The sequence below is a fragment of the Bos taurus genome, chromosome 10 (genome assembly GCF_002263795.3).
Source record: "Bos taurus isolate L1 Dominette 01449 registration number 42190680 breed Hereford chromosome 10, ARS-UCD2.0, whole genome shotgun sequence".
Classification (NCBI taxonomy): Eukaryota; Metazoa; Chordata; class Mammalia; order Artiodactyla; family Bovidae; genus Bos; species Bos taurus.
The window spans coordinates 10,149,620-10,174,725 of NC_037337.1; the positions used below are offsets into that span (position 1 = coordinate 10,149,620).

General features: G+C 40.0%; 1 protein-coding gene across 1 annotated transcript in view; it reads left to right on the forward strand.

Moving 5' to 3' along the window:
* The window catches only part of BHMT2 (betaine--homocysteine S-methyltransferase 2), a 30,431-nt gene extending 6,736 nt beyond the window's left edge, over positions 1-23,695 (forward strand). Inside the window, 7 exon segments of the mRNA XM_003586514.6 lie at positions 301-385; positions 1,383-1,574; positions 3,392-3,521; positions 4,857-5,039; positions 5,267-5,495; positions 8,702-8,750; positions 8,753-23,695. Of these exon segments, the coding sequence (XP_003586562.3) occupies positions 301-385; positions 1,383-1,574; positions 3,392-3,521; positions 4,857-5,039; positions 5,267-5,495; positions 8,702-8,750; positions 8,753-8,785 (901 nt within the window). The 3' untranslated portion in view covers positions 8,786-23,695.
* Positions 23,696-25,106: the final 1,411 nt, after the last annotated feature.

Here is a 25,106-nt window from a genome sequence, read left to right on the forward strand (position 1 = left end):
CAGTGGGCCAACCCAGCCTTAAGGCCTGCCTGTGACTGCACCAGGCCAAGAGGCCCATTGGCAGGTCAACATGAGGTTACTTTCAACAGCCCCTGTTTGATATGGACTCTGCCTTTTCCCATCCCTGAATTCTACTGACCTGAATCTGCAATTTCTGTATAAGTCCTTGGTTTGGAAGTGTGTATGATTGAAAGAGATGTGAGTGGATGAGCTGCTGCTAAAAATGATAGTTTCTGTGATTTTTTTACTTTTTCAAAATTTCAATGGAAAATAAAAAACAACTCCTTGGCAGTTCGCCAGCTCTCACATGGAATTCTTGAGGGTGGGATCAGATGTCATGCAGACTTTCACTTTTTCTGCCAGTGAGAACAATATGGAAAGCCTGGTAGACTGCACTGTGGCAGCTGGGGGTAGGGTGGGGTGGGAAGAGGGGTCATCTATAATAGAAATAACCTCCTGAAGAGAATCCATGGAACTGACCTGATGCTGTACTGTGCTTTATTACAAATTCCTCCACATAGAATATTCATTAAGTAATTCATCATTATGTAAACTTATATAAAAAAATAATTATTTTTTGTTTGTTTATCTAGGGGAAGGGTAGAGGATGGGACTGGGGGAAAACAGGCTATTGGAAGGGCATGGCCATTCTCCGTGCTAGGTTTTTGTTGAGAAAGGACACTACAGATCTCTCTTTACCTTCTCATTTCACATTCTTCTTTTTCTGACATCTGCAGACAGGATGGTTCCAGGGAAGACAGCATCACTGGCTAGGAATGAGGAGAACTGGGTTTGATACCCAACTTTGCCATCTACTGGCTGTGTGATAACATGTTTACATGCATTGGGTTGTTGGGAAAAATGGATAAGGTGAAGGCTATGGAAGTATTGCTAGATATTCTGCAAATGGAGAGTATTAATACTTGTAAACATTAACGCACATTTATTCATTCAACCAACCAACATTTACTGAGTACCTGTTATAGTCCATTCTCTGTGCTAAATACAGAGACAATACAAAGGCATAGACTCTATTCTGAAGTGGCTCACAGCCCAGTGGGGAGGCCCATGCATGCGTGCTAAGTCGCTCAGTCGTGTCTGACTCCTTGTAATCCAATGGACTGTAGCCCTCCAGGCTCCTCTGTCCATGGGATTCTCCAAAAATGAGCATTCACTAAGACCAGCGTGGTAAGTACAATAATGGAAATACAAGCTCATTGGGAGTACAGGAGATGGTACCCAACTCTGCTGGTCTTCTCGAACTTCAGGTTAAACCAGTGACTTGTACTCATGCCACTTGCTCATTGCCCTCTTTGTTACTTATTACATTCCACGTTTCAAATGCCAGGCTCACCATCTGAACTCTTGCTCTCTAACTTCAGTGGGAAGCTGTAAACACCGCTGCCTGTGACCTCGCCAGAGAAGGAGCCAACAAAGGGGATGCTTTGGTAGCAGGGGGGATCTGCCGGACATCGTTGTACGCACACCACAAGGATGAAGTTAGAATTAAAAAGCTTTTTCGACTACAGCTAGAGATTTTTGCCAGGAAAAATGTAGATTTCTTGATTGCAGAGGTAAGCCAATGTTATAGGGAAAAAATTAACTCTATTTTGATATAACTGCATAGTCTTCAACTTTCATAAGAGTATGGGACTGCCCTGTGGCCTCATTCCCTCCCTGTGCATGGTCAAAGGTTTGCTTACATGCACTATGGTCAAAGCCAACATCCTCTCACTTGTGTGCTAGATTCTCTGTGAAGCCAAAGAACAGAGCCAGGACAGGCCGACCTGTAGCCTTTGGTTTCATTCTGGGTGGTTGCAGCAGCTGACTCTTGGGGGACCCTACAATGTAGGGTAAGTGAACGGGGACAGGGATTCTGGGAGCATCTTCTCCTACAGGAGAGGCAGGGCAGGAAGGAGCTGGGGGCTGGGGAGCAGAGGCTGTCAGGGAGCGAAACCTAGGGGACAGGCAGCTGCTGGGGCTCCTCCAGGCCCCCCAGTAACACTCAGGGCCAAGCAGTGTTTACTTGCCCACCTCCGTCCATGCCTTGCTCACCCCATCTCTCCGCTTTCACTAAAGTTGTAACACATGAGCAATATTTTGAAGTTAGAATCAATAAAAGTTGTCACTGACTACACATGAAGTCCCAGAGTATTCTCTTCCTCCCATCTCCCTAATTTCCCATCATGATTGCTACTGTCTGAGTCAAGGCCTCAACCCAGGTTTTACCCTTGACAAGGACAATAGCCTCCCAACTGCCAGTTCCCCAGTCATCCTACCGAGTCTATGAGAAACCTTGCTTCATCATCCTTCTCAAGGCTTAGGGCTACCCATGCCTGGCTAATCCACCTGGAAAGTCATCTACAAAAATGAAGGCAAACTCCACCCTGCATGTTCTCCACATGGGTGAGAACATAAGTTTGTTTTTTAAAAGCCTCTCTTTTGACTTTCTCCACGATTCCATTGCTTCTGCAGAATCTAAGTCAAGAAGGAAGAAACACAGAGATTTCTGCTAGCTTTTCTCCACCTACTTAAACTAAGATCAGCTCTTCAATTGTGGCTCTTTAGGGGGTTCCTTAAGTGCAGGGGACGCACCCCAGCAAATGGCCTGGGTTTACTAGACAAGGTGTCCTCTCCACCATCAGCAAAGACACTCAATAGGTACCCCTCCCTTCTCTGGGCCTCAGTATTCTCACCTGGGGAAATAATCAGATTTCCATTCCTATTTCATGAAGCACTTATGAATAACAGGGCTTCCCAGGTGGCTCGGTGGTAAAGAATCCTCCTGCCAATGCAGGAGACACAGGAGACATGGTTTCAATTCTTGGGTCAGGAAGATCCCCTGGAGAAGGAAATGGCAACCCACTCTAGTACTCTTGCCTGGAAAATCCCTGAACAGAGGAGCCTGGTGGGCTACAGTCCCTGGGGTCAGACAGAGTAGGACATGACTTAGAGACTGAACGTGGTCATGAGTGTACGACTATCTAACTAGAAGTGAATAGAAAAGTATTTTGAAGTGTAAATCATAAAAAACTATTACTATTCACTATTCTTCAGAGACCACCCTAGTTACATTAAAACAAAAAAGAGTCCAAAATTTATAAGTAAAACTTTTGTTCCTTCAAAGTCATAATTTTAAGTACTTAATTACTTTAAAATCTTTTTAATTAGTAGTATAATATCTGAATGAAAATCTATATGTTATTGTTAAAAGAATTAAAATTTACTGAGAAAAAATATTCTTTAGTCAGTCTGATAGAGACACATTTCTTAGCACATTTTGTTATATATATTTGGTAATTTTTATAACTATTTTTTGCAACATTTATGGTCTACCACTTAAAGTGTGCTTTCTATTTGGACCAATAGAAAAACATTAAATTTCTCTTAGTATTTTGAACACGCTGTAGAAGTCTTAAAAGAATCTGGAGAGCCTGTGGCAGCCACTATGTGTATCGGCCCAGAGGGAGACATGCATGGTGTAACACCTGGAGAATGTGCTGTGAAGCTGGTGAAGGCAGGTGATGTGGACCCATGGTGTGATAAGCAGTTCAGTTATTGTTTATGAAATTTAACAATGTTTCTTAAGATTGGGAGAGCAGTTTGGAAATAAAATCATTAATAGGAATTGATTTATCAGTAAAACTTAAGAAGTGGAGGGGGATAGCTAATTTCTAAGGCACCTTCCAACTATTAAAAAAAAGATCTCTGTGTCTATTTTTGTGCCAGTACCAAACTGTACTGTACCAGGGGCTTCCCTGGTGGCTCAGAGGTTAAAGCGTCTGCCTGGAATGCGGGAGACCCGGGTTTGATCCCCAGGTCAGGAAGATCCCCTGGAGAAGGAAATAGCAACCCACTCCAGTACTCTTGCCTGGAGAATCCCATGGAGGGAGGAGCCTGGTAGGCTACAGTCCATGAAGTTGCAAAGAGTCGGACACGACTGAGCAACTTCACTTCACCAAAATGTACTTGGTACAAACTACCAAACTGTATCTTTGTGGTACCGACAGAAGTCAGGGAGCTTGATTCCTCCAGCTCTGTTCCTCTTTCTCAAGATCGTTTTGGTTATTCAGCGTCTTCTGTGTTTGCATACAAATGTTAAAATTATTTGTTCTAGTTTTGGGGAAAATGCCATTCATAATTTGATAGGAATTACATTGAATCTGTAGATTGCCTTGGGTAGTATGATCATTTTTAAAGTATTGATTCTTCCAATCCAAGAGCACTATATATCTTTCCATTTGTCTGTGTCATGTTCAATTTCTTTCATCAGTGTCGTATAGCTTTCAGAGTACAGGTCTTTTGCCTCCTTAGGTAAGTAGGTTTATTCCTAGGTATTTTATTCTTTTTGATTCAATGGTAAATGGGATTGTTTCCTTAATTTCTCTTTCTGATGTTTTGTTGTTAGTCTATAGAAATGAAGTCAGAGAAAGACAAATATCATATCATATCACTTACATGTGGAATCTAATAAAATAATACAAACGAATGTATTTACCAAACAGAAAAAGACTCATAGACTTAGAAAACAAACTTATAGTTACCAAAGGGGAACAGGAAGTGGGAAGAGACAAATTAAGAGTTTGGGGTTAACAGATACACATTTCTATGTATAAAATAGATAAACAACAAGGACCTACTGTATAGGACAGGGAACTATATTCAATATCTTGTAATAACCTATAATGAAAAAGAATCTGAAAAAGAATATATATATTTAGATATATGTTTAACTGAATCACTTCACTGTACATCTGAAACTAACACACCATTGTAAATCAACTAGACTTCAATTTTAAAAAATAAACAAGTAAATAAATTGTGAAACAAGTAAATAAATGTATTTCTTTGCACAGGGGCCTCAGTTGTTGGTGTGAACTGCCGATTTGGGCCCTGGACCAGCCTGAAGACAATGAGCCTCATGAAGGAAGCCCGACAGGCTGCAGAGCTGAAAGCGCCCTTGATGGTGTGGTCCCTGGGGTTCCACATGCCCGACTGTGGCAAAGGAGGGTTTCTGGATCTCCCTGAATATCCCTTTGGTGAGCTCGGGCGCATATGAGCAATCTTGTGATTTCTTGTGACAAAATAGAAATGACTGTAAGGAACAACTATAATACAACACAGACTTATCATACGAGATTGCATAAGACAAAGGCTTTCAAGTCAACCAAAAATGAGCTATTTGAAGAACTCATACTCTAAAATTTAGTTTTGTCATTGGAAAAAAAAAATTTGAAAATATAGTACCATATCTATAGTATTACAGTGCTGGAGCCCAGAGTTGCAACCAGATGGGATATTCAAAAGAACGCCAGAGAAGCCTACAACCTGGGGGTCAGGTACATAGGCGGGTGCTGTGGCTTTGAGCCCTATCACATCAGAGCGATTGCAGAGGAGCTGGCCCCAGAGAAGGGATTTTTGTCACCAGCTTCAGAAAAACATGGCAGCTGGGGAAGTGGTCTCAATATGCACACCAAACCCTGGATTAGAGCCAGGTAGGAATTTTTAAATTAACATTACTATTTTCCTCTAATCTCATTTATTGTTAACATTATGCATGCACATGGTAATAAAAATTCATAAGTATAGAGATGTATAAAATGAAGGGTAAAAGCCAGTCCATTCCTGACATCCATCCTATCCCAAGGATAACCTATTTGCCATTCATATTTTGAAGTCTTGTTCCTCTAACTTTTGTTTCATCAATTTTAAGTGGTAATTATGAAAGCTGAAAAATTTAAATCAGATGATCTTCCCACTTTCCCTGTTCTCCTTTTGCCAATTTTGCCTTGTCACATTTTTGCTTATTCTGTTAGTTATCTTTACAAGTTGGAATTTCATATTTAACCACCTATTTTTTAATCCATTAATATAAGGCAGTATCTCTTGATTCCATTCTCTGTAAAATAAGAATTGACTCCCTCTATTTCCTCCCGCTTTTCCTCCCTCATGTACTTGGTTTCTTTATGGTATACCATTCCTTTTAGATCATCAGTGTTTATAACTAAACACAGTATAAGAAAACACAACAGCAATTCAGTAATTAAGTGTTCAATTCCATGTGAAATCAAAACTTGGAACTTGTTTCAAGCTTAAAATTCTCCTTTTTTCTAGCAGAAGATTTTAACATGTAGGAAGACAGGGATGGCTCTTCTGATCTTTCTCTTTCTCTGTCTTGCTCCCAACCCTCCCTTCCCATGTTGCTGACCACTCTTTCTGACCTCTTCAGATTCAAAGAGTGAGGAGAGAAGCTGGAAAAGCAGTAAACTGCTACTGCCTGACGGGCACGCTGTTACAAGACCACACGCCCTGGGCCTGGCAGGTCCTCATGAGCGTATTTACAGCTCTTCAGAGGTTTCCACCAGGAAATTTTGTTATTTCTCATGCCACAGGCATTGCATTTTTCTGTAAATTTTTTTTCTCTGCTTCACTCTCAGATCCTGACTTTCTCAATGGATCAACTACAGATATACCCTATTTGTGAGAGTCTCATTTTCCTTCTTGGTGTTTCTCTTGAGCCTGATTTTAGGCGCACCCTCTCCTATTAGGCTCAAAACTGACTACAAGACTTTTCATCCTTCCTTCATGGAGACGAATTCTAAGAGTGTGGTCTAATCTCAATTTAACCACAAGCAAAGTATCTGACTCATTGGTCTCTATGATCTGATTTTCCAGTGTTTAGTGAGTGAGTGAGTCAGCTGACTGGCTCTTAGCCACCTACTCTGAAAATTCTGCAGTGTCCGTCTTGCTTTAATATCTGATCTCTATCGTATCTTGTGCCACTAATCAAGTTTCCAACCTAATATCTTGGTACTATGTCATGATTTTCTAAACATTATTCATTAGAGAACCAAGAGAAATAGGAATAAACCTATTTCACAGAACCTGAGCCCTGTGTAGGAGAATGTTCCAAGCATCAAGGTCAAACTGAGTCTTTCCTTTCACATTTCATTCATAGTCCAAATTCAGACATTTTAATTTACATCATAGATGGACACAACTTCCTTTATACAACATTTGGTTTTACAGGAAAGTCTAATTAACTTTCTTTTCTATTTTTGAAAGAAGAATAACAGGCCTTCCCCTTCTCTAAGGTTCTCCAGTATCTAAATTATGCTGTTTGTTATAATCAATCACTTTATTGTTGGAGACATTTTTCTGGGAGGCTTCTTAAATCACTGTTCTGTTTCGAATTATCCTCTTCCCATCTCCCTCTCTCTTTCCCCTGTCAAACAATGCCATCCCTTTTCCATCTTTCATAAACCAGCTATCTTCTCTGCCATCTTCTCTAATCAGTGCTATTATGTCTTTAATCCATTTTTGTACTTTATCCATTTCAGTGGGGAAGAGATTTAGAATAGTCTCCATTTTTGAACTGGGACATTTTCTGAATGCAAATATGTTTAGATTGTAGACGTACGCAAGAAATCATTTAGGCGAACATTTCTCCTGAAATGTATGTATTTCTGAATGTATTTCTGAAATGTATTCAGAAAGATTTTTTTTAAGGTCTCATGCTTAGAAAAAAAAACAACTAAATAGAAATATAATTAAAAGGTGAGGAAAGCATACTTTGATGATGATTAAAATAGTTCAGATAAGTGAGAAATGGCTTATTTTAATATACATTGTCTAAGGATCTTTGAAATTCATTAGCAACTTAAAACATTATTCTGTAGACTAAAGACAGACATTTCTTGTACCCTAAACTCCCAAACATACTGATGTTCACAAAACTTCGTAATTACCCAAAAACCTATAGACTTCTGACATTTTTTTTGGCTTATTAGTTGTTTAATAGGTAAAGTGAAAAAACCTGTAAAAATATTTTTAACACAAAAGTCTGTGACCAGGAACCTTGTGTTCTTTCTTTTTCTAAAAACAAGATACAAATACTGAGTAATTTGTATTCTGTTTTTAGTTTCTGAAGAATTTTACTTTGTCTCCTTATGTTAAAAACTGGCTTCAGGGGCTTCCCAGGTGGCTCAGCGGTAAAGAATCCACCTGCCATTGCAGGAGACACGGGTTCAGTCCGTGGTCAGGGAGAATCGAACATGCCTCAGAGCAATTAAGCACAGGCGCCATGACTGTTGAACCTGTGCTCTGAGCCCGGAAACCTCAACTTCTGAGCCCGAGAACTGAAGCCACTGAAACCTGCGCTCTCTAGAGCCTGTGTTCCTCAGCAAGAGAAGACACTGCAATGAGAAGCCCATATGCTGCAGCTAGAGAGCAGCCTCCGCTCACGGCAATTAGAGAAAAGCCCACGCACCAGTGAAGACCCCGAACAGCCAAAAGTAAATTGATTAAAATTTTTTAAAAACTGGCTTCATATACTTGTCATTATGTTAAAATATTGAATAGGGTTAGTAGGATCCTGCTAGATATTTCTGGATGAATAAAATTCACAAAAACATGTAAAATTCAAACACATTGTCTTTTTCTGAAAGGTGATTTGAAACCCCTGACTGTTATTAAGAACAGAAATATGGAAAGACTCCTGAAATTAATGGATATGGGCACAGTTTTTCTGTGTATATGTTAAAACTGAAATTCAACTTTAGCCTGATCATCCACCAAACTTAGGTGTATTTAGCCTACACACACACACACACACACACACACACACACACATATAATATATTGACTTATACAATAGACATAAATCTTTTAATTGACTAACTATATATCTTTTCAAACACAGGGCTAGAAGGGAGTATTGGGAGAATCTGCGGCTGGCTTCTGGCAGACCTCTTTCTGTCCTTCATTGTCAAAGCCAGATGCCTAAGGAGTAATGAACGAAAATACTGAAATAGCAGAATGGGAAGAAATCCCCCTCAAGCCCCATCTGGAACCTTTCCATGCCTCTATCCTCAGCCTACCCTGATGTCTCCAGCTGTTGAACAAGTGTCAGCTTATGCGCTGACAATTCAATACAGGGTTCGTTTTACAGTCCTGCTGTGCTTAAGCGAGAGCTGGATGCTGGGCGAGATGCAAAGCTGATGAGAAAGGCTTCTCGTCCTCCAGGTACTGAGTGTCCAGTACTGCTGTAGGACATCCCTTGGAAGGGCATCAAGAATAGTAAAACGTGTCAGTTAGAGTGAATGTGAGATTTTAAAATAACCCAAAGTTAGTGAGCAACAAACGCAGTGATTAATTCAAGTGACTAAACTAGGTACAGAAGGATAGAGCAGCATTCTAAACTAAAATTAAAGTAATGAGTCTGCCTTTCTTGAGTGATTTGTATAATGACTCCAAAGGCAATCCCAAAGGAACAGATGCATAAAATATTTTAGGATTTTTAAAAAATCATATAGCCTTCCAAAGTGATTAAATTCAAAGATAATTTTACTTAAAGGTATTAGGTCCCAGAATTTTTTCAGTGTATCTCTATAAATCATAAATATCTAGATTATAAACCACTAAGGACAAGACCATGCGAGATGCTTCTTATATTTTTCCTCAAAGTATTTAGCATTGTGCCAGGCATATAATAGATGCTCAGTGAAACACTTATTGTTGATTGTTTTAAATAAGTAAATAAATAAATTAAATAAGTAAAAATAGATTAACAGCTGAAGAAGACATTTATAAAAGTCAGAGTTGAAATTTGTCATAGTCTAATATTTTCTTGACATGTTTGAGCTATTTGTTATGTGCTGATTTCTCTATTTTTCAAAACAATATATCAATTTGTAATAATTAATAAAATTAAAAATAATTCATCTTTTATAAGTGTTTGAACATTTAAATTTCATGGATATTTTTGCAAAGTAATAGCAACAAGCATTTATTATGTTCCAGGCTCTTTCTTCTCTCTCTCTCTCCCTCTCCTTATCTCTCTCTCCCCATCTCCTTCTCTCTCTCCTCTCTCTCTGTAATATATATATGTATGTATGACAAAAGTCATCCTAGATTTATGAAACACACAGATTTCATTTTGGGTATAATAAGTACAATGGTCAGAATAGAATGTTGATGAGACGGACATTGATAAAACTTCCAAGAGACAAACAGATAGCCAATAAAGTCTTTAAAAAATAGATTTCCTACATTGAAAGATTCAAATTTTATATAATAATTGGATCAAATTTTAGGTAATAATAAAAACAAGTTGGGGAAAATTATTTCAAACCATGTGGTTCTAACTCCAATTTAATAAGATCAATAAAGTGCCCCCAAATAAAGTCAAGGAAGTATGGTCAGTTCCTCTCTGTTATTACCTTGGTCTGGCAATACTAGACAATGCATTTAGATAACTTAAAATAATATAAAAGTGAATTAAAATTTATGTAGATGAAATGATTATATAGCTAGAAATCTCAAGATGATCTGGAAAGTTCTTACAAACAACAGAATTCAGTAAAGTGACTGGTTGAAAATGTTATATACAAAAGTCATCACTTCTCTATACACATTCAACAACTATTTTGAAAGTATAGTGGATAAAGATCTATTTTATATTTTCAGCAAAATGATTAAATATCTAGGAATAATATTACAAAAAATGTGTAAGAGTTGTTGAAGTAAATTTGAAGATGCAAAATAAGATGAAGAAATCTATACACATGGTCCTGAGAAGGCAATGGCACCCCACTCCAGTACTCTTGCCTGGAAAATCCCATGGACAGAGGAGCCTGGTAGGCTGCAGTCCATGGGGTCGCTAGGAGTTGGACACGACTGAGCGACTTCACTTTCCCTTTTCACTTTCATGCATTGGAGAAGGAAATGGCAACCCACTCCAGTGTTCTTACCTGGAGAATCCCAGGGATGGGGGAGCCTGGTGAGCTGCCATCTATGGGGTCGCACAGAGTCGGACATGACTGAAGTGACTTAGCATAGCATAGCATAGCATACACATGGTCATAAAGAGAAAGACAGTATTTTAAGATGCAAAGTTATTCTAAATTGATTAATAAATGTAATAAAATCCCAGGGGAAAAATCATGAAGATTGAGGGGAAATAGACTTGCAAACTCTCAAGTTCACATGGGGGCAGATACTGTAGGGCTCATGAGAAAATTAGAAAAAGAGAGATAGTAAGAAAGGTGTGGCCTTGCCAGATAATCTCTATATATAACCTAGTGGTTAAAGGTACCAGATATGATGAATTTTTAAAAATCAATGGAATTTATATATATAGTAGGAATGTATTTTTAATTGTTTTTTAAAATTGTGATCAGAAAAGATGCTTAAAATGATTTCAATTTTTAAAATTTACCAAGGCTAGATTTATGGCCCAGGATGTGATCTATCCTGGAGAACGTTCTGTGTGCACTTGAGAAAAATGTGAAATCCATTGTTTTGGGATGAAATGCCCTATAAATATCAATTAGGTCTAACTGGTTCACTGTATCATTTAAAGCTTATGTTTTCTTGCTAATTTTCTGTTTGGATGATCTATCCATAGGTGTGAGTGGGGTATTAAAGTCTTCCACTAAGTGGTCATGTATAGATGTGAGAGTTGGACTGTGAAGAAGGCTGAGTGCCGAAGAATTGATGCTTTTAAACTGTGGTGTTGGAGAAGACTCTTGAGAGTCCCTTGGACTGCAAGGAGATCCAACCAGTCCATTCTGAAGGAGATCAGCCCTGGGTGTTCTTTGGAAGGAATGATGCTAAAGCTGAAACTCCAGTACTTTGGCCACCTCATGCAAAGAGTTGACTCATTGGAAAAGACTCTGATGCTGGGAGGGATTGGGGGCAGGAGGAGAAGGGGACGACAGAGGATGAGATGGCTGGATGGCATCACTGACTCGATGGACGTGAGTCTGAGTGAACTCTGGGAGTTGGTGATGGACAGGGAGGCCTGGTGTGCTGTGATTCATGGGGTTGCAGAGAGTCGGACACGACTGAGCGGCTGAATTGAACTGAACTATTATTGTGTTACTGTTAATTTCCCCTTTCATACTTGTTAGCATTTGCCTTACGTACTGAGGTGCTCCTATGTTGGGTGCATATATAATTGCTATATCTTCTTCTTGGATTGATCCCTTGATCATTATGTAGTATCCTTGTCTCTTATCATGGTCTTTATTTCAAAGTCTATTTTATCTGATATGGGTATTGCTACTCCTGCTTTTTTTTGGTCTCTAATTGCGTGAAATATCCTTTTCCAGCCCTTCACTTTCAGTCTGTATGTGTCCCTGTGTTTGAGGTGGGTCTCTTGTAGACAACATATATAGGGGTCTTGTTTTTGTATCCATTCAGCCAATCTTTGTCTTTTGGTTGGAGCATTTAACCCATTTACATTTAAGGTAATTATTGATAAGTATGATCCCATTGTTGTTTTGGGTTCATTTTTATAAACCTTTTCTGTGTTTCCTGTCTAGAGAAGATCTTTTAGCATTTGTTGAAGAGCTGGTTTGGTGGTGCTGAATTCTCTCAACTTTTGCTTGTCTGTAAAGCTTTTGACTGCTCCTTCATATCTGAATTCTGAATGAGATCCTTGCTGGGTAGAATAATCTTGGTTGTAGGTTTTTCTCTTTCATCACTTTAAGTATGTCCTGCCATTCCCTTCTGGCCTGAAAAGTTTCTACTGAAAGATCAACTGTTAGCCTTGTGTTATTTGTTGCTTTTCCCTTGCTGCTTTCAATATTTGCTCTTTGTGTTTGATCTTTGTTAGTTTGACTAATATGTGTCTTGGGATGTTTCACCTTGGGTTTATCCTGTTTGGGACTCTCTGTGTTTCTTGGACTTGGGTGGCTATTGCCCTCCCCGTTTTAGGGAAGTTTTCAACTGTTATCTCCTCAAGTATTTTCTCACGCCCTTTCTTGTCTTCTTTTGGGACTCCTATGATTCGAATGTTGGGGCATTTAACATTGTCCCAGGGGTCTCTGAGGTTGTCCTCATTTCTTTTCTTTTCTTTTTTCTATTTTCCTCTCTGCTTCATTTATTTCCACCATTCTATCTTCCACCTCACTTATCCTCTCTTCTGCCTCAGTTATTCTACTGTTGGTTCCCTCCAGAGTGCTTCTGGTCTCAGTTCTTGCATTATTCATTATTGATTGACTCTTCTTTATTTCTCCTAGGTCCTTGTTAAACATTTCTTACATCTTCTCAATCCTTGTCTCTAGTCTATTTTTCTGTAACTCCATTTTGTTTTCAAGATTTTGGATCATCTTTACTATCATTATTCTGAATTCTTTTTCAGGTAGACATCCTATCTCCTCCTCTTTTGTTTGGTTTGGTGTGTTTTTATCATGTTCCTTCACCTGCTGAATATTTCCCTGCCTTTTCATTTTGTTTAGATTGCTGTGTTTGGGGTGCCCTTTCTGCAGGCTGGAAGTTCATGGCTCCTTTTAACTGTGGAGTCTGTTCCCTGTGCGTGGGCTTGGACTGGTGGCTTGTCAAGGTTTCCTGGTTGGGGGAGCTTGCGTCTATGTTCTGGTGGGTAGAGCTGAATTTCTTCTCTCTGGAGTGCAATGAAGTGTTCAGTGGTGAGTTTTGGGGTGTCTATGGGTTTGGCATGGCTTTGGGCAGCCCATCTTGTAATGATCAGGGTTGTGTTCCTGTTTTCTGGAGAATTAGTGTGGTGTATCTTGCGCTGGAACTTGTTGGCTCTTAGGTGGAACTTGGTTTCAGGATAAGTATGGAGACTTTTGCATGAGCTCTTGTCTATTAATGTTCCTGGAATCAGGAGTTCTCTGATGTTCTAAAGTTTTGGAGTTAAGCTTCCTGCCTCTGACTTTCAGTCCTCTTACAGTAGCCTCAGGACTTCTCCATCCATACCACACAGAAGATAAAACCCCTAGATTAATGGTGAAGCAATTCTCTGCAGCCAGGAACACCCAGAGAGATTCAGAGAGTTATGTAGAGAAGAGAGAGGGAGGAAGGAGATAGAGGTGACTTGGAGGAGGAAAGGGAGAGTCAAAAAGGGAGACAGCAATCAAGCCAGTAATCAAATCCCTAAGTGAAAATGGGTACTGAAGATTAGATTCATAAAGGTGATAGCAAATATCAAAAAGCAAAGATTAAAAACCTAGACTAGAGGTTAGACTCTCAAAAATACATTATAAAAATACAGAACAAAATCAATCACAAAAATTAAAAAAAAAAAATATATATATATATATGGAATTTGTTTTTAAAACATAGGTTTTTTTTTTGAAAGGTAATAGAATGTCACCTACAATTATTTTGTGACCCTATGGGCTATAGCCTGCTAGGCTCCTCTGTCTATGGGATTTCCCAGGCAAGAATACTGGAATGGGTTGTCATTTCCTCCTCCAGGGGATCTTCCTTAACTAGGGATCGAACCCACATCTCCTGCATCTCCTGCATTGGCAGGGAGATTCTTTACCACTAAACAACCTGGGAAGCCTATATATATATGTGTGTGTGTGTCTGTCTGTGTGTGTCTGTGTGTGTGTGTGTGTTTGTGAGAGAGAGAGAGAGAAAGAAAGAGAGAGATAAAGGGATCAGAGAAAGAGAGAGATAAAGGGATAATCAGTAAGGAAAAACTGGATTGGTTAGGAGGTATTTCAGGTCAGTCAGGAAAAGCTGAATTGTTTAATAATATTGGACATTTGATCAATCACCTAGAAAGAAAAAACTGGATCTCTTGGAACAAGTTCAAGGTTGATCAAAGTTTGAAATATAAATCTGTAAAAGAAAAGCCATAAAAGAAAAAAAAACTCATAAATTTCACCATATAAAAAATTTAAATGTGTGCACAAAACCTGAAATACTCTAAACAAAGGTAAAGTCAAGTGGGAATAATGTGTAACAAGGGTTTAACCATGATTCCAGTTAGGGGTCTTGAACTGTCTTAGTTCAAGCGTCCTCCCATCTATGCAGATGCTGTGAGGGGCTGCCTACATTATTGGCTTTCAGAATTCCACCCTGGGTTCTTGGGCACACAAGTGTTATGATAGGGAAATGTACACAGCCAGGGACCAAGCAAAGCCTTGGGGTCAGTGCTAGCATCATCACCCTTGCCTGATGATCACTTTTCCACTATAGGATATGATGCTGTGAGGTAGGTGCCCCTGGAAGCACAGGGCACCTGGTAGAGATGATGTGAGGTGATGGTAGTGAGTCTGCAGGCACTGACAGAGAATTCAGGCAACTTCTGAGTGCTGACACAGTATCCCTTAATGTGGTACCTCCTGGGTCCAACTTAACTCTTTCCTTCCTAGGCAGCAGGCCCTCTCCTTTCTTAGGAAACTTCTGGGGGTTAACTCTCAGCTCCCATAGCCCACATGCAGCTCATACCATCTCCTCTCCACATTCTCCAATGTCTATAATCTTTTAAGATTTTCTGGAAAACCTCTTTCCCTCTTGCTCTGTCGATATAACAGTATATTAGACAAAATATAATGGAGAAATGAGGTCCACATTCCTAAAAGGCACCCTTATTGGAAGTGTGGAAAGTATTTGCTCTTCGTCTTTCCATTGCAAGAAAAAGACGGGGGAAAGAACAATAATTTTTTATTTTTAATCTATAAATTTTTATTATGTACAAAGCAATCCAATATCCTGCCACAAATATTTACATACAGTTGATATACCAAAGGAGATTTTCCTTAACCTGTAAATTAGAAAAAAAGATTTCCTTAACCTATTAAATATAGGAAAAGATATGCAACACATTCAAAATTAGGTAAATGCATATGAAAGGAATAAGCCATTTTTCCCTCTATTATTAACAAAAACAAAACTTTTGATAATACTTGGCATTGATGAGGATGTAAAGGAAAAGCTATTATCATACATACCTTTTTGGAGAATTGTAAACTTGTAGGAACTATTTGTAAAATAATTTGGCCATATATATCTAAATTTAGAATTTCAGCCACTAGACCATTCAGGTATGACCTAAATCAAATCCCTTATGATTATACAATGGAAGTGAGAAATAGATTTAAGGGACTAGATCTGATGGACAGAGTGCCTGATGAACTATGGACGGAGGTTTGTAACACTGTACAGGAGACAGGGATCAAGACCATCTCCAAGAAAAAGAAATGCAAAAAAGCAAAATAGCTGTCTGAGGAGGCCTTACAAATAGCTGCGAAAAGAAGAGAAGCGAAAAGCAAAGGAGAAAAGGAAAGATATACCCATTTGAATGCAGAGTTCCAAAGAATAGCAAGGAGAGATAAGAAAGCCTTCCTCAGCGATCAATGCAAAGACATAGAGGAAAACAACAGAATGGGAAAGACTAGAGATCTCTTCAAGAAAATTAGAGATACCAAGGGAACATTTCATGCAAAGATGGGCTCAATAAAGGACAGAAATGGTATGGACCTAACAGAAGCAGAAGATATTAAGAAGAGGTGGCAAGAATACACAGAAGAATTGTACAAAAAAGATCTTCATGACCAAATAATCATGATGGTGTGATCACTGACCTAGAGCCAGACATCCTGGAATGTGAAGTCAAGTGGGCCTTAGGAAGCATCACTACAAACAAAACTAGTGGAGGTGATGGAATTCCAGTTAAGCTATTTCAAATCCTGAAAGATGCTGTGAAAGTGCTGCACTCAAGATGTCAGCAAATTTGGAAAACTCAGCAGTGGCTACAGGACTAGAAAAGGTGTTTCCATTCCAATCCCAAAGAAAGGCAATGCCAAAGAATGCTCAAACTACCACACGACTGCACTCATCTCACACACTAGTAAAGTAATGCTCAAAATTCTCCAAGCCAGGCTTCAGCAATATGTGAACCGTGAACTTCCAGATGTTCAAGCTGGTTTTAGAAAAATCAGAGGAACCAGAGATCAAATTGCCCACATCCGCTGGATCACCGAAAAACAAGAGAGTTCCAGAAAAACATCTATTTCTGCTTTATTGACTATGCCAAAGCCTTTGACTGTGTGGATCACAATAAACTGTGGAAAATTCTGAAAGAGATGGGAATACCAGACCACCTGACCTGCCCCTTGAGAAACCTATATGCAGGTCAAGAAGCAACAGTTAGAACTGGACATGGAACAACAGACTGATTCCAAATAGGAAAAGGACTATGTCAAGGCTGTATATTGTCACCCTGCTTATTTAATTTATATGCAGAGTACATCATGAGAAACGCTGGGCTGGAGGAAGCACAAGCTGGAATCAAGATTGCCGGGAGAAATATCAATAACCTCAGATATGCAGATGACACTACCTTTATGGCAGAAAGTGAAGAGGAACTAAAGAGCCTCTTGATGAAAGTGAAAGAGGAGAGTGAAAAAGTTGGCTTAAAGCTCAACATTCAGAAAACTAAGATCATGGCATCTGGTCCCATCACTTCATGGGAAATAGATGGGAAAACAGTGGCTGACTTTATTTTGGGGGGCTCCAAAATCACTGCAGATGGTAACTGCAGCCATGAAATTAAAAGACACTTACTCCTTGGAAGGAAAGTTATGACCAACATAGACAGCATATTAAATAGCAGAGACATCACTTTGTCAACAAAGGTCCATCTAGTCAAGGCTATGGTCTTTCCAGTGGTCATGTATAGATGTGAGATTTGGACTATAAAGAAAGCTGAGCAGCAAAGAATTGATGCTTTTGAACTGTGGTGTTGGAGAAGACTCTTGAGAGTCCCTTGGACTGCAAGGAGATCCAACCAGTCCATTCTGAAGGAGATCAGCCCTGGGATTTCTTTGGAAGGAATGATGCTAAAGCTGAAACTCCAGTACTTTGGCCACCTCATGCAAAGAGTTGACTCATTGGAAAATACTCTGATGCTGGGAGGGATTGGGGGCAAGAGGAGAAGGGGACGACAGAGGATGAGATGGTTGGATGGCATCACTGACTTGATGGACATGGGTTTGCGTGGACTCCAGGAGTTGGTGATGGACAGGGAGGCCTGGCGTGCTGCGATTCATGGGGTCGCAAAGAGTTGGACACAACTGAGCGGCAAACTGAACTGAACTGAGACCCTTGGATGAGCAATGTCATTTCTAAGAATGTAACCTACTCTTATTTTCATATTTGTGCAAAAACACATAAGCCTGGAAGGGCTTCCCTTGTGGGTCAGCTGGTAAAGAATCTGCCTGCAATGCGGGAGACCTGGGTTCAATTCTTGGGTTGGGAAGATCCCCTGGAGAAGGGAAGGGCTACCTATTCCAGTATTCTGGCCTGGAGAATTCCATGGACTGTATAGTTCATGGGGTCCCAAAGAGTTGGATACGACTGAGCGACTTTCACTTACTTAGTCACACAAGTCTGGAAACCACCAAAATATCAGTCAATGAAATACTAGTTAAGTGATTTATGGACCATGTACAGGATAACGACCATGGAGTCATTCCAAAGAATACATGCTGTGATATCATATGATATTGCTTATGTGTAGTATCTTAAAAAATGATACAAATGAACTTATTTACAAAGTAGAAATAGAAAACAAACATGGATATCAATGGGGAAGTGGGGAAGAATAAATTAGGAGTTTGAGATTAATATACACACAATATTATATATAAAATAAACAAGAAGAATCTACTGGATAGCACAGGGAACAACATTCATTATCTTGTACTTATCTTGTAATAATCTATCATGGAAAAGAATCTGAAAAAGAATATATATGTATATATATGCATATATACATGTGTATAATTGAATCACTTTGCTGTGTATCTGAAAGTAACACAACTTTGTAAATCAACTATACTTCAATAAAAAAATATTCAAAAATTAAAAAGAAAAAGAATACATGAGCTCAACATGTATGGAAATGGAAGGATTCCCAAAATAAGTTCTAAGTGAAAGCATGCTCCCATTACATGTGTGTAGAATATTTCTGGGAGGATTGCTTCCCTCTTAGGAAAGGGAAACTTGTGATTGAAAGTTTAGTGTAGAAGACTTCTTTTTCTCTGATACCTTTTTAGTGTTCAAATATGTTAATTTTGTAGTTACTACTTTTCCAATGAAATAAAAAATTTTATTTTTTATAATCTTAAAGTTCATATCAAGATTTCTGATTGCAAGAGGGAAAATCAGTTACGATGAGTTTCCTGTCATGATACAGAATGAGAAACACTATATCATCAATGATGTACCAGCCAAGGGTGCCTGACTGGACACTAATCAAGCCTTTAGATCCCACTTCCAATTTAGAGAAACTATAGATGATTAGGAACAAGGTGGAGAAGGCAATGGCAACTCACTCCAGTACTCTTGCCTGGAAAATCCCATGGGCGGAGGGGCCTGGCAGGCTGCCGTCCACGGGGTCTCACAGAGTCGGACACAACTGAAGCGACTTAGCAGCAGCAGGAACAAGGTAAATAATACGGCAAGGAAGCAATCAGGTGAATCATATATTCTACAGGACAGCTGGCCCAGTCCATTCCACAAGTCAGTGTATTGGGAAAGCTGACGTGTATAAAGGGCTTCCCTGATGGCTCAGATGGTAAAGAATCTGCCTGCAGTACAGGAGACCCAGGTCTTTTCCTTGGGTTGGGAAGATGCCCTGGAGAAGGGAATGGCAATCCACTCCAGTATTGTTGCCTGGAGAATCCCACAGACAGAGGAGCCTGGCCAGCTCTAGTCCATGGGGTCACAAAGAATTGGACACAACTGAGCAACTAACACACACACATGTACAAAACAAACCAATGCAATACAAAGTTCTGGATTGGATCCTAGATTTGACAAACATACTATAAAAGGCCTGTTAGGTACAAATTGGGTAAAATTTAATATGTACTGGGTATTAAGGAATCTGAATTAATTTTGTCCTTCCTTTTCAAAGATGCATATGACTTTTTTGATACATTCTAAAATATTAAATTACTATTTATAATTCACTTTAACTATTTTAACATATAGAAATGAGGAAGAGTGACACAGACATAGAGAACAGACTTTGGACACAGCAGGAGGAGACGGTGGGCTGAATCGAGAGCATAGCATTGACATATGTATACTAACGTGTGTAAGACAGAGAGCCAGTGGGAAGCTGCTGTGTGGGCACAGGGAGCTCAGCCCAGGGCTCTGTGACAACCTGGAGGGGTGGGATGGGGTGCCAGGTGGGGGGAAGGTTGAGGAGGGAGGAGGCACATGTGTACTTGTGGCTGATTCACGATGTTTTATGGCAGAAGCCAACACAATATTGTAAAGCAATTATTCTCCAATTAAAAACAAATTTTAAAATTAGAAAAAAATGAGGCTTTTCCTCAAAAGCAAAATTCTTACAGGTTCTGACTTGGTACAGGGAAATTAAGAAAAGGTCATTGTAAAAAGTTAAAAATGATCAGTGAAACTAAGAACAACTGGTTTGAACCAGCTCTTTCCAGTTCCACAGCAGATGTTTACCTTACTGGGGAGTTACCAGGAACAGTAGATGGCCCTTGGATAAACCCTGCTGTGCTGTGTGTAGAATCAGCAATGCAGACCTGCAAATAGCTGGCATGGAAACAATCACAGAGGATCGAAGAGATGTGCTGAAGCTAAGAGGCAAAGTTCAGCTGGAAAAACAATTCCTGCTTTTCAGTGAACACAGCCAGAATTTGATACCCTTGAGCAAAATCGTAAGCAAAGTTAAGCAACTCCTTTTGGCTGTACAGCCTGCTGCCTTGAAGACGAGCAGATATTCTGTCTAATCAATAATGAAAATGCTGAAAAGAGTTTCAGAAGGGTGCAATTTTGCCTGACATCAGAGTTATTAGAGTCTTGAGCAAAGCAGATGGGGGCCTGCTGACTCGGACATTGCTGGCACTCTGACAATCACATTTCATTCCATTCTGATATTTGGTCAGAAGAGAAAGGAGAGAAGAGGAGAGAGGGGGAAATAAAAGTTGTATTTTTCATGATATGGATTCATATGAGCTGACCTTTTCAAAATACTGAAATTGGAGAAGCATCTTTCCATGTGATGGTGACTATTCACCTTGAAGATTCTGTGCTCCCATACCAGTTATATTCATTCATTCATTCACCCAACCACTCACTCATCCATTTGTTAAACATTTCCCTAGTACTTGACTTCTGATAGTTACTGCCCCCTGTTTCTATGTGCTTCTGTAGTACCCTATATTTATTGTGAATAAGTACAATGTAGTTTTAATGCTCTTCCTGATCATTCCTGTTTACTTGCCTGTCCCCACTAGAGGGAGCAGAGAAGATGTCTTCTTCATTGATGTATTCCCAGCACCTGACATATTGTAGAACTGAAAAAAGATATGTTAAATGAATGAATGAGTGGGCGAGTGAATGTACAAACCACGCTAGGGTCAAGGGATGCAAAGATGAGTAACTCTCTATGTTGCTTTGTTGAATTCTCTTCTCTGATAGCTCAGTTGGTAAAGAATTCGCCTGCGATGCAAGAGACCCTGGTTTGATTCCTGGGTCAGGAAGATCACTGGAGAGGGGATAGGCTACCCACTCCAGTATTCTTGGGCTTCCCTGGTGGCTCAGCTGGTAAAGAATTGGCCTGCAATGCAGGAGACCTGGGTTCAGTCCCTGGGTCGGGAAGATCCCCTGGAGAAGGGAAAGGCTACCCACTCTAGTATTCTGGCCTGGAGAATTATATTAGAACTATACAGTCTACTATAGAATTATTAGAACTATCCAATCCATGGGGTCACAAAGAGTTGGACACGACTGAGCAACTTTCACTTCACTTTGCCAAAAATATTTTGAGGAACAAGTACATGATATATGACAGACCAGCATCAGATTGTGTTCATTTGAAGAAGCTGGTGTTGGAGAGACTGGTGCAAGAAAATAAGAGGCATTGGAACAGCACATTATACAAGAAGAATGGCTCAGGAAGCAACCCCAGGCAGGTTCTAGCTGGAGTAGCTAGAAGAAGTGTTAGGGTAGAGGGGGGAATTCGCACTCAGGACCATTACCAATGGGAAAAAACTTCACCTTTAAAAATGCATCATTGCCATTTAAAATGTGGAAACCAGGGCTTCCCTGTAGTCCAGTGGTTAGGAATCCACCTGCCAATAAAGGGGATACTGGTTCAATCCCTAATCTGGGAGGATCCCACATGACTGGGGCAACTAAGCCTGTGTGCCACAACTCTGGAGCCCACGAGTCTCGACCACTGAGCCCATGGGCCAGGACTACTGCAGCCCGCCAACCTCCAGAGCCTGTGCTTGACAACAAGAGAAGCCACTGCGATGAGAAGCCTGCACACCACTGCTGGAGAATAGCTCCTACTCCCTGCAACTAGAGAAAGCCCATGCACAGTAATGAAGACCCAGAGCACCCAAAAATAAATACATACATAGTTTTTAAAATGTGGAAACCATTTTGAAGTCTAAAAAAAAGTAAAGCCAACATAGCCATTTTAACTGTTTCTGGAGAAGATGAGTATGGAACACACGATTACAAACTACTTTTGGTAACTGCAAAATGATAAATCATACCTTTCTGTTTAGTAGATTAAGAAATATTGGTTCCACACTCATGAAATGTAGGCTTCTTTCCATGCTGAAGAAGCTTTAAACATGGCTATGATGAACAGATATACCTATATTTTCTGACTTCAGGGGCAATAAATAATCCTTTTCACTCCCCTCTAAAAGTACTTGTTTCTCTTACCTACTTATTCATTCATTCTCTTCAATAAATATTTATTAAGGCTGCTATGAGTCAGACACTGTTCTAGAAATTCACAGTGTGATTAACTGGCCTGGTTGGCCTGGGACAAATCCAGTTTTAGCACTGAAAGCCCTGTGTCCTGGGAAACCCCTCTCTCCTAGGCCAAAGTTGGTCCTCCTAAAGCCTGTATCAGTGAGGTGAGGTTGAAATTTTAAATAGAGAGGCCCCTTACTCAAAAGGTTATTTTCAAGAAAACACTTGGAGGAGATAAGGATGGCAACACAGGATATCTTGGAGAAGTCCAAAGAGGTCAAAGCCCAAGGTAGCCAGCTTGCCCCACATTTTCGAGGAACAGCTGAGGAACCAGGAGACACGATGAGAAAGTCACAGGAGCTGAGATCTGGAAGTTAGGAAAGTCTCATTATGTCAGGACTTGGCAGTCTTAACAAAGATCTTGGCTTTTACTCTGAATCATATGAGAGGACACAGAAGAGGTTTGAACCAAGAGAGGATGGGATTACTTTGGTTGCTGCATTGAGAATAAACCACAAAGATGTCAGAGAGAGGAAAGAGAGGTATAAGATTTAAACCATCTTTTTGAAAGTTCTGATTCCTCTTAGCTGTACCCACGGAAACTGAAGGAAAAATTTTTGCCCATCTGGGGGCTCAGTTTTATCTTTAAAAGAAAGAGATCAGGGGGAGGAGTCTTTACTCTTTCCTTCTCTAATCGTGATGGCTGATTCTCACTTTTATAATGAGGGAAGCAGTTTTAAACATGATGAACATTAACAGTATTATCGAAATTGAAAGTCTCACAGTGGCACAAACTTATTGCCATGGAGTGTTGTTAAGGATGTGCGGTCTGGGGACAGACCACCTGAGTCTGAATCTCAGTTCTGCTGCGTACTATCTGGCCTTGAACAAGCGGCTTAGCTTAGAGACATTCCTTGGAATGTTCTCTCATCTGTAGGAATAAGAGCTGTACTTATAGAGCTACTGGGACAATTCAATGAGTTAACACATGTGCCTGGAGCAGCATAAGTGCTCATTAATGTTATGCATTCTCATAATTATTAAGTCATCCAGCAACAGAGGCTCAGCTTTGAAACAGATGTGAGCTTTCAAAGATAGGGCTTGTGACTTACTAATCATCCATATTTAGCTCTGAGCACAACATTTGCTGAATGAATAAAAAACTGTTACTAAAGCATCATATTTTTAAAATTTATTTATTTTTAATTGGGAGATCATTGCTTCACAATGTTGTATTGGTTTCTGCCATACATCATCATGAATCAGCCATAGGTATACATATGTCCCCTCCCTCTTGAAGCACCCTCCCACCTCCCACCCCATCCCACCCCTCTAGGTCATCACAGAGCACCAGATTGAGCTCCCTGCATCATAGAGCAAATTCTGACTGGCTATCTATTTTTACACATGGTGTATATGTTTCAACGCTACTCCCTCCGTTTATCCCACCCTCCCCTCCCCCCACTGTGTCCACAGGTCTGTTGTCCGTGTCTGCATCTCTAGTGCTGCCCTGCAAATGGTATCATTTTTTCTAGATTCCGTATATATGTAATACATCATATTTATTTTTCTCTTTTTGACACATACTTAACTCTGTATAACAGTTCATGTTCATCCACCTCACTAGAACTGACTCAGATTTGTTCCTTTCTATGGCTGAGTGATATTCCATTGTGTGTGTGTGTGTGTGTGTGTGTACCACAACTTCTTAACCCATTCATCTATTAATGGACATCTAGGCTGCTTCCATGCCCTGGCTGTTGGAAATAGTGCTGCAATGAACACTGGGGTACATGGGTCTTTCAGAATTGTGATTTTGTAAGGGTATATGCCCAGTTTAGATTGCTGGGTCTTATGGTAGCTTTATTCCTAATTTTTTAAGAAATCTCCATACTGTTCTCCATAGTGGCTGTATCAATTTACATTCCCACCAACAGTATAAGAGGGTTCCATTTTCTCCACATCCTCTCCAGCATTTATTGTTTGTAGATTTTTTTGATGATGGCCATTCTGACAGGTGTGAGGTGATACCTCATTGTAGTTTTTGGTTTGCATTTCTCTAATAATAAGTGATGTTGAACATTTTCATGTGTTTACTAGCCATATGTGTGTCTTCTTTAGAGAAAACAAAGAAGATTACAAGAGATAAGGGAGGACAGTACAAAATGATCAAGGGATCAATCCAAGAAGAAGACACAACAATTCTAAATATTTATTCAAACAACACTGGAGTACCTCAATACATAAGGCAAACACTAACAGACATAAGGAGAAGGCAATGGCACCCCACTCCAGTACTCTTGCCTGGAAAATCCCATGGATGGAGGAGCCGGGTGGGCTGCAGTCCATGGGGTCGCAAAGAGTTGGACACGACTGAGCGACTTCACTTTCACTTTTCACTTTCATGCGTTTGGGAAGGAAATGGCAACCCACTCCAGTGTTCTTGTCTGGAGAATCCCAGGGACGAGGGAGCCTGGTGGGCTGCCGTCTATGGGGTCGCACAGAGTCGGACATGACTGAAGCAACTTAGCAGCAGCAGCAGCAACAGACATAAAAGGGGAAATTGACAGTAACACAATAATAGGAGG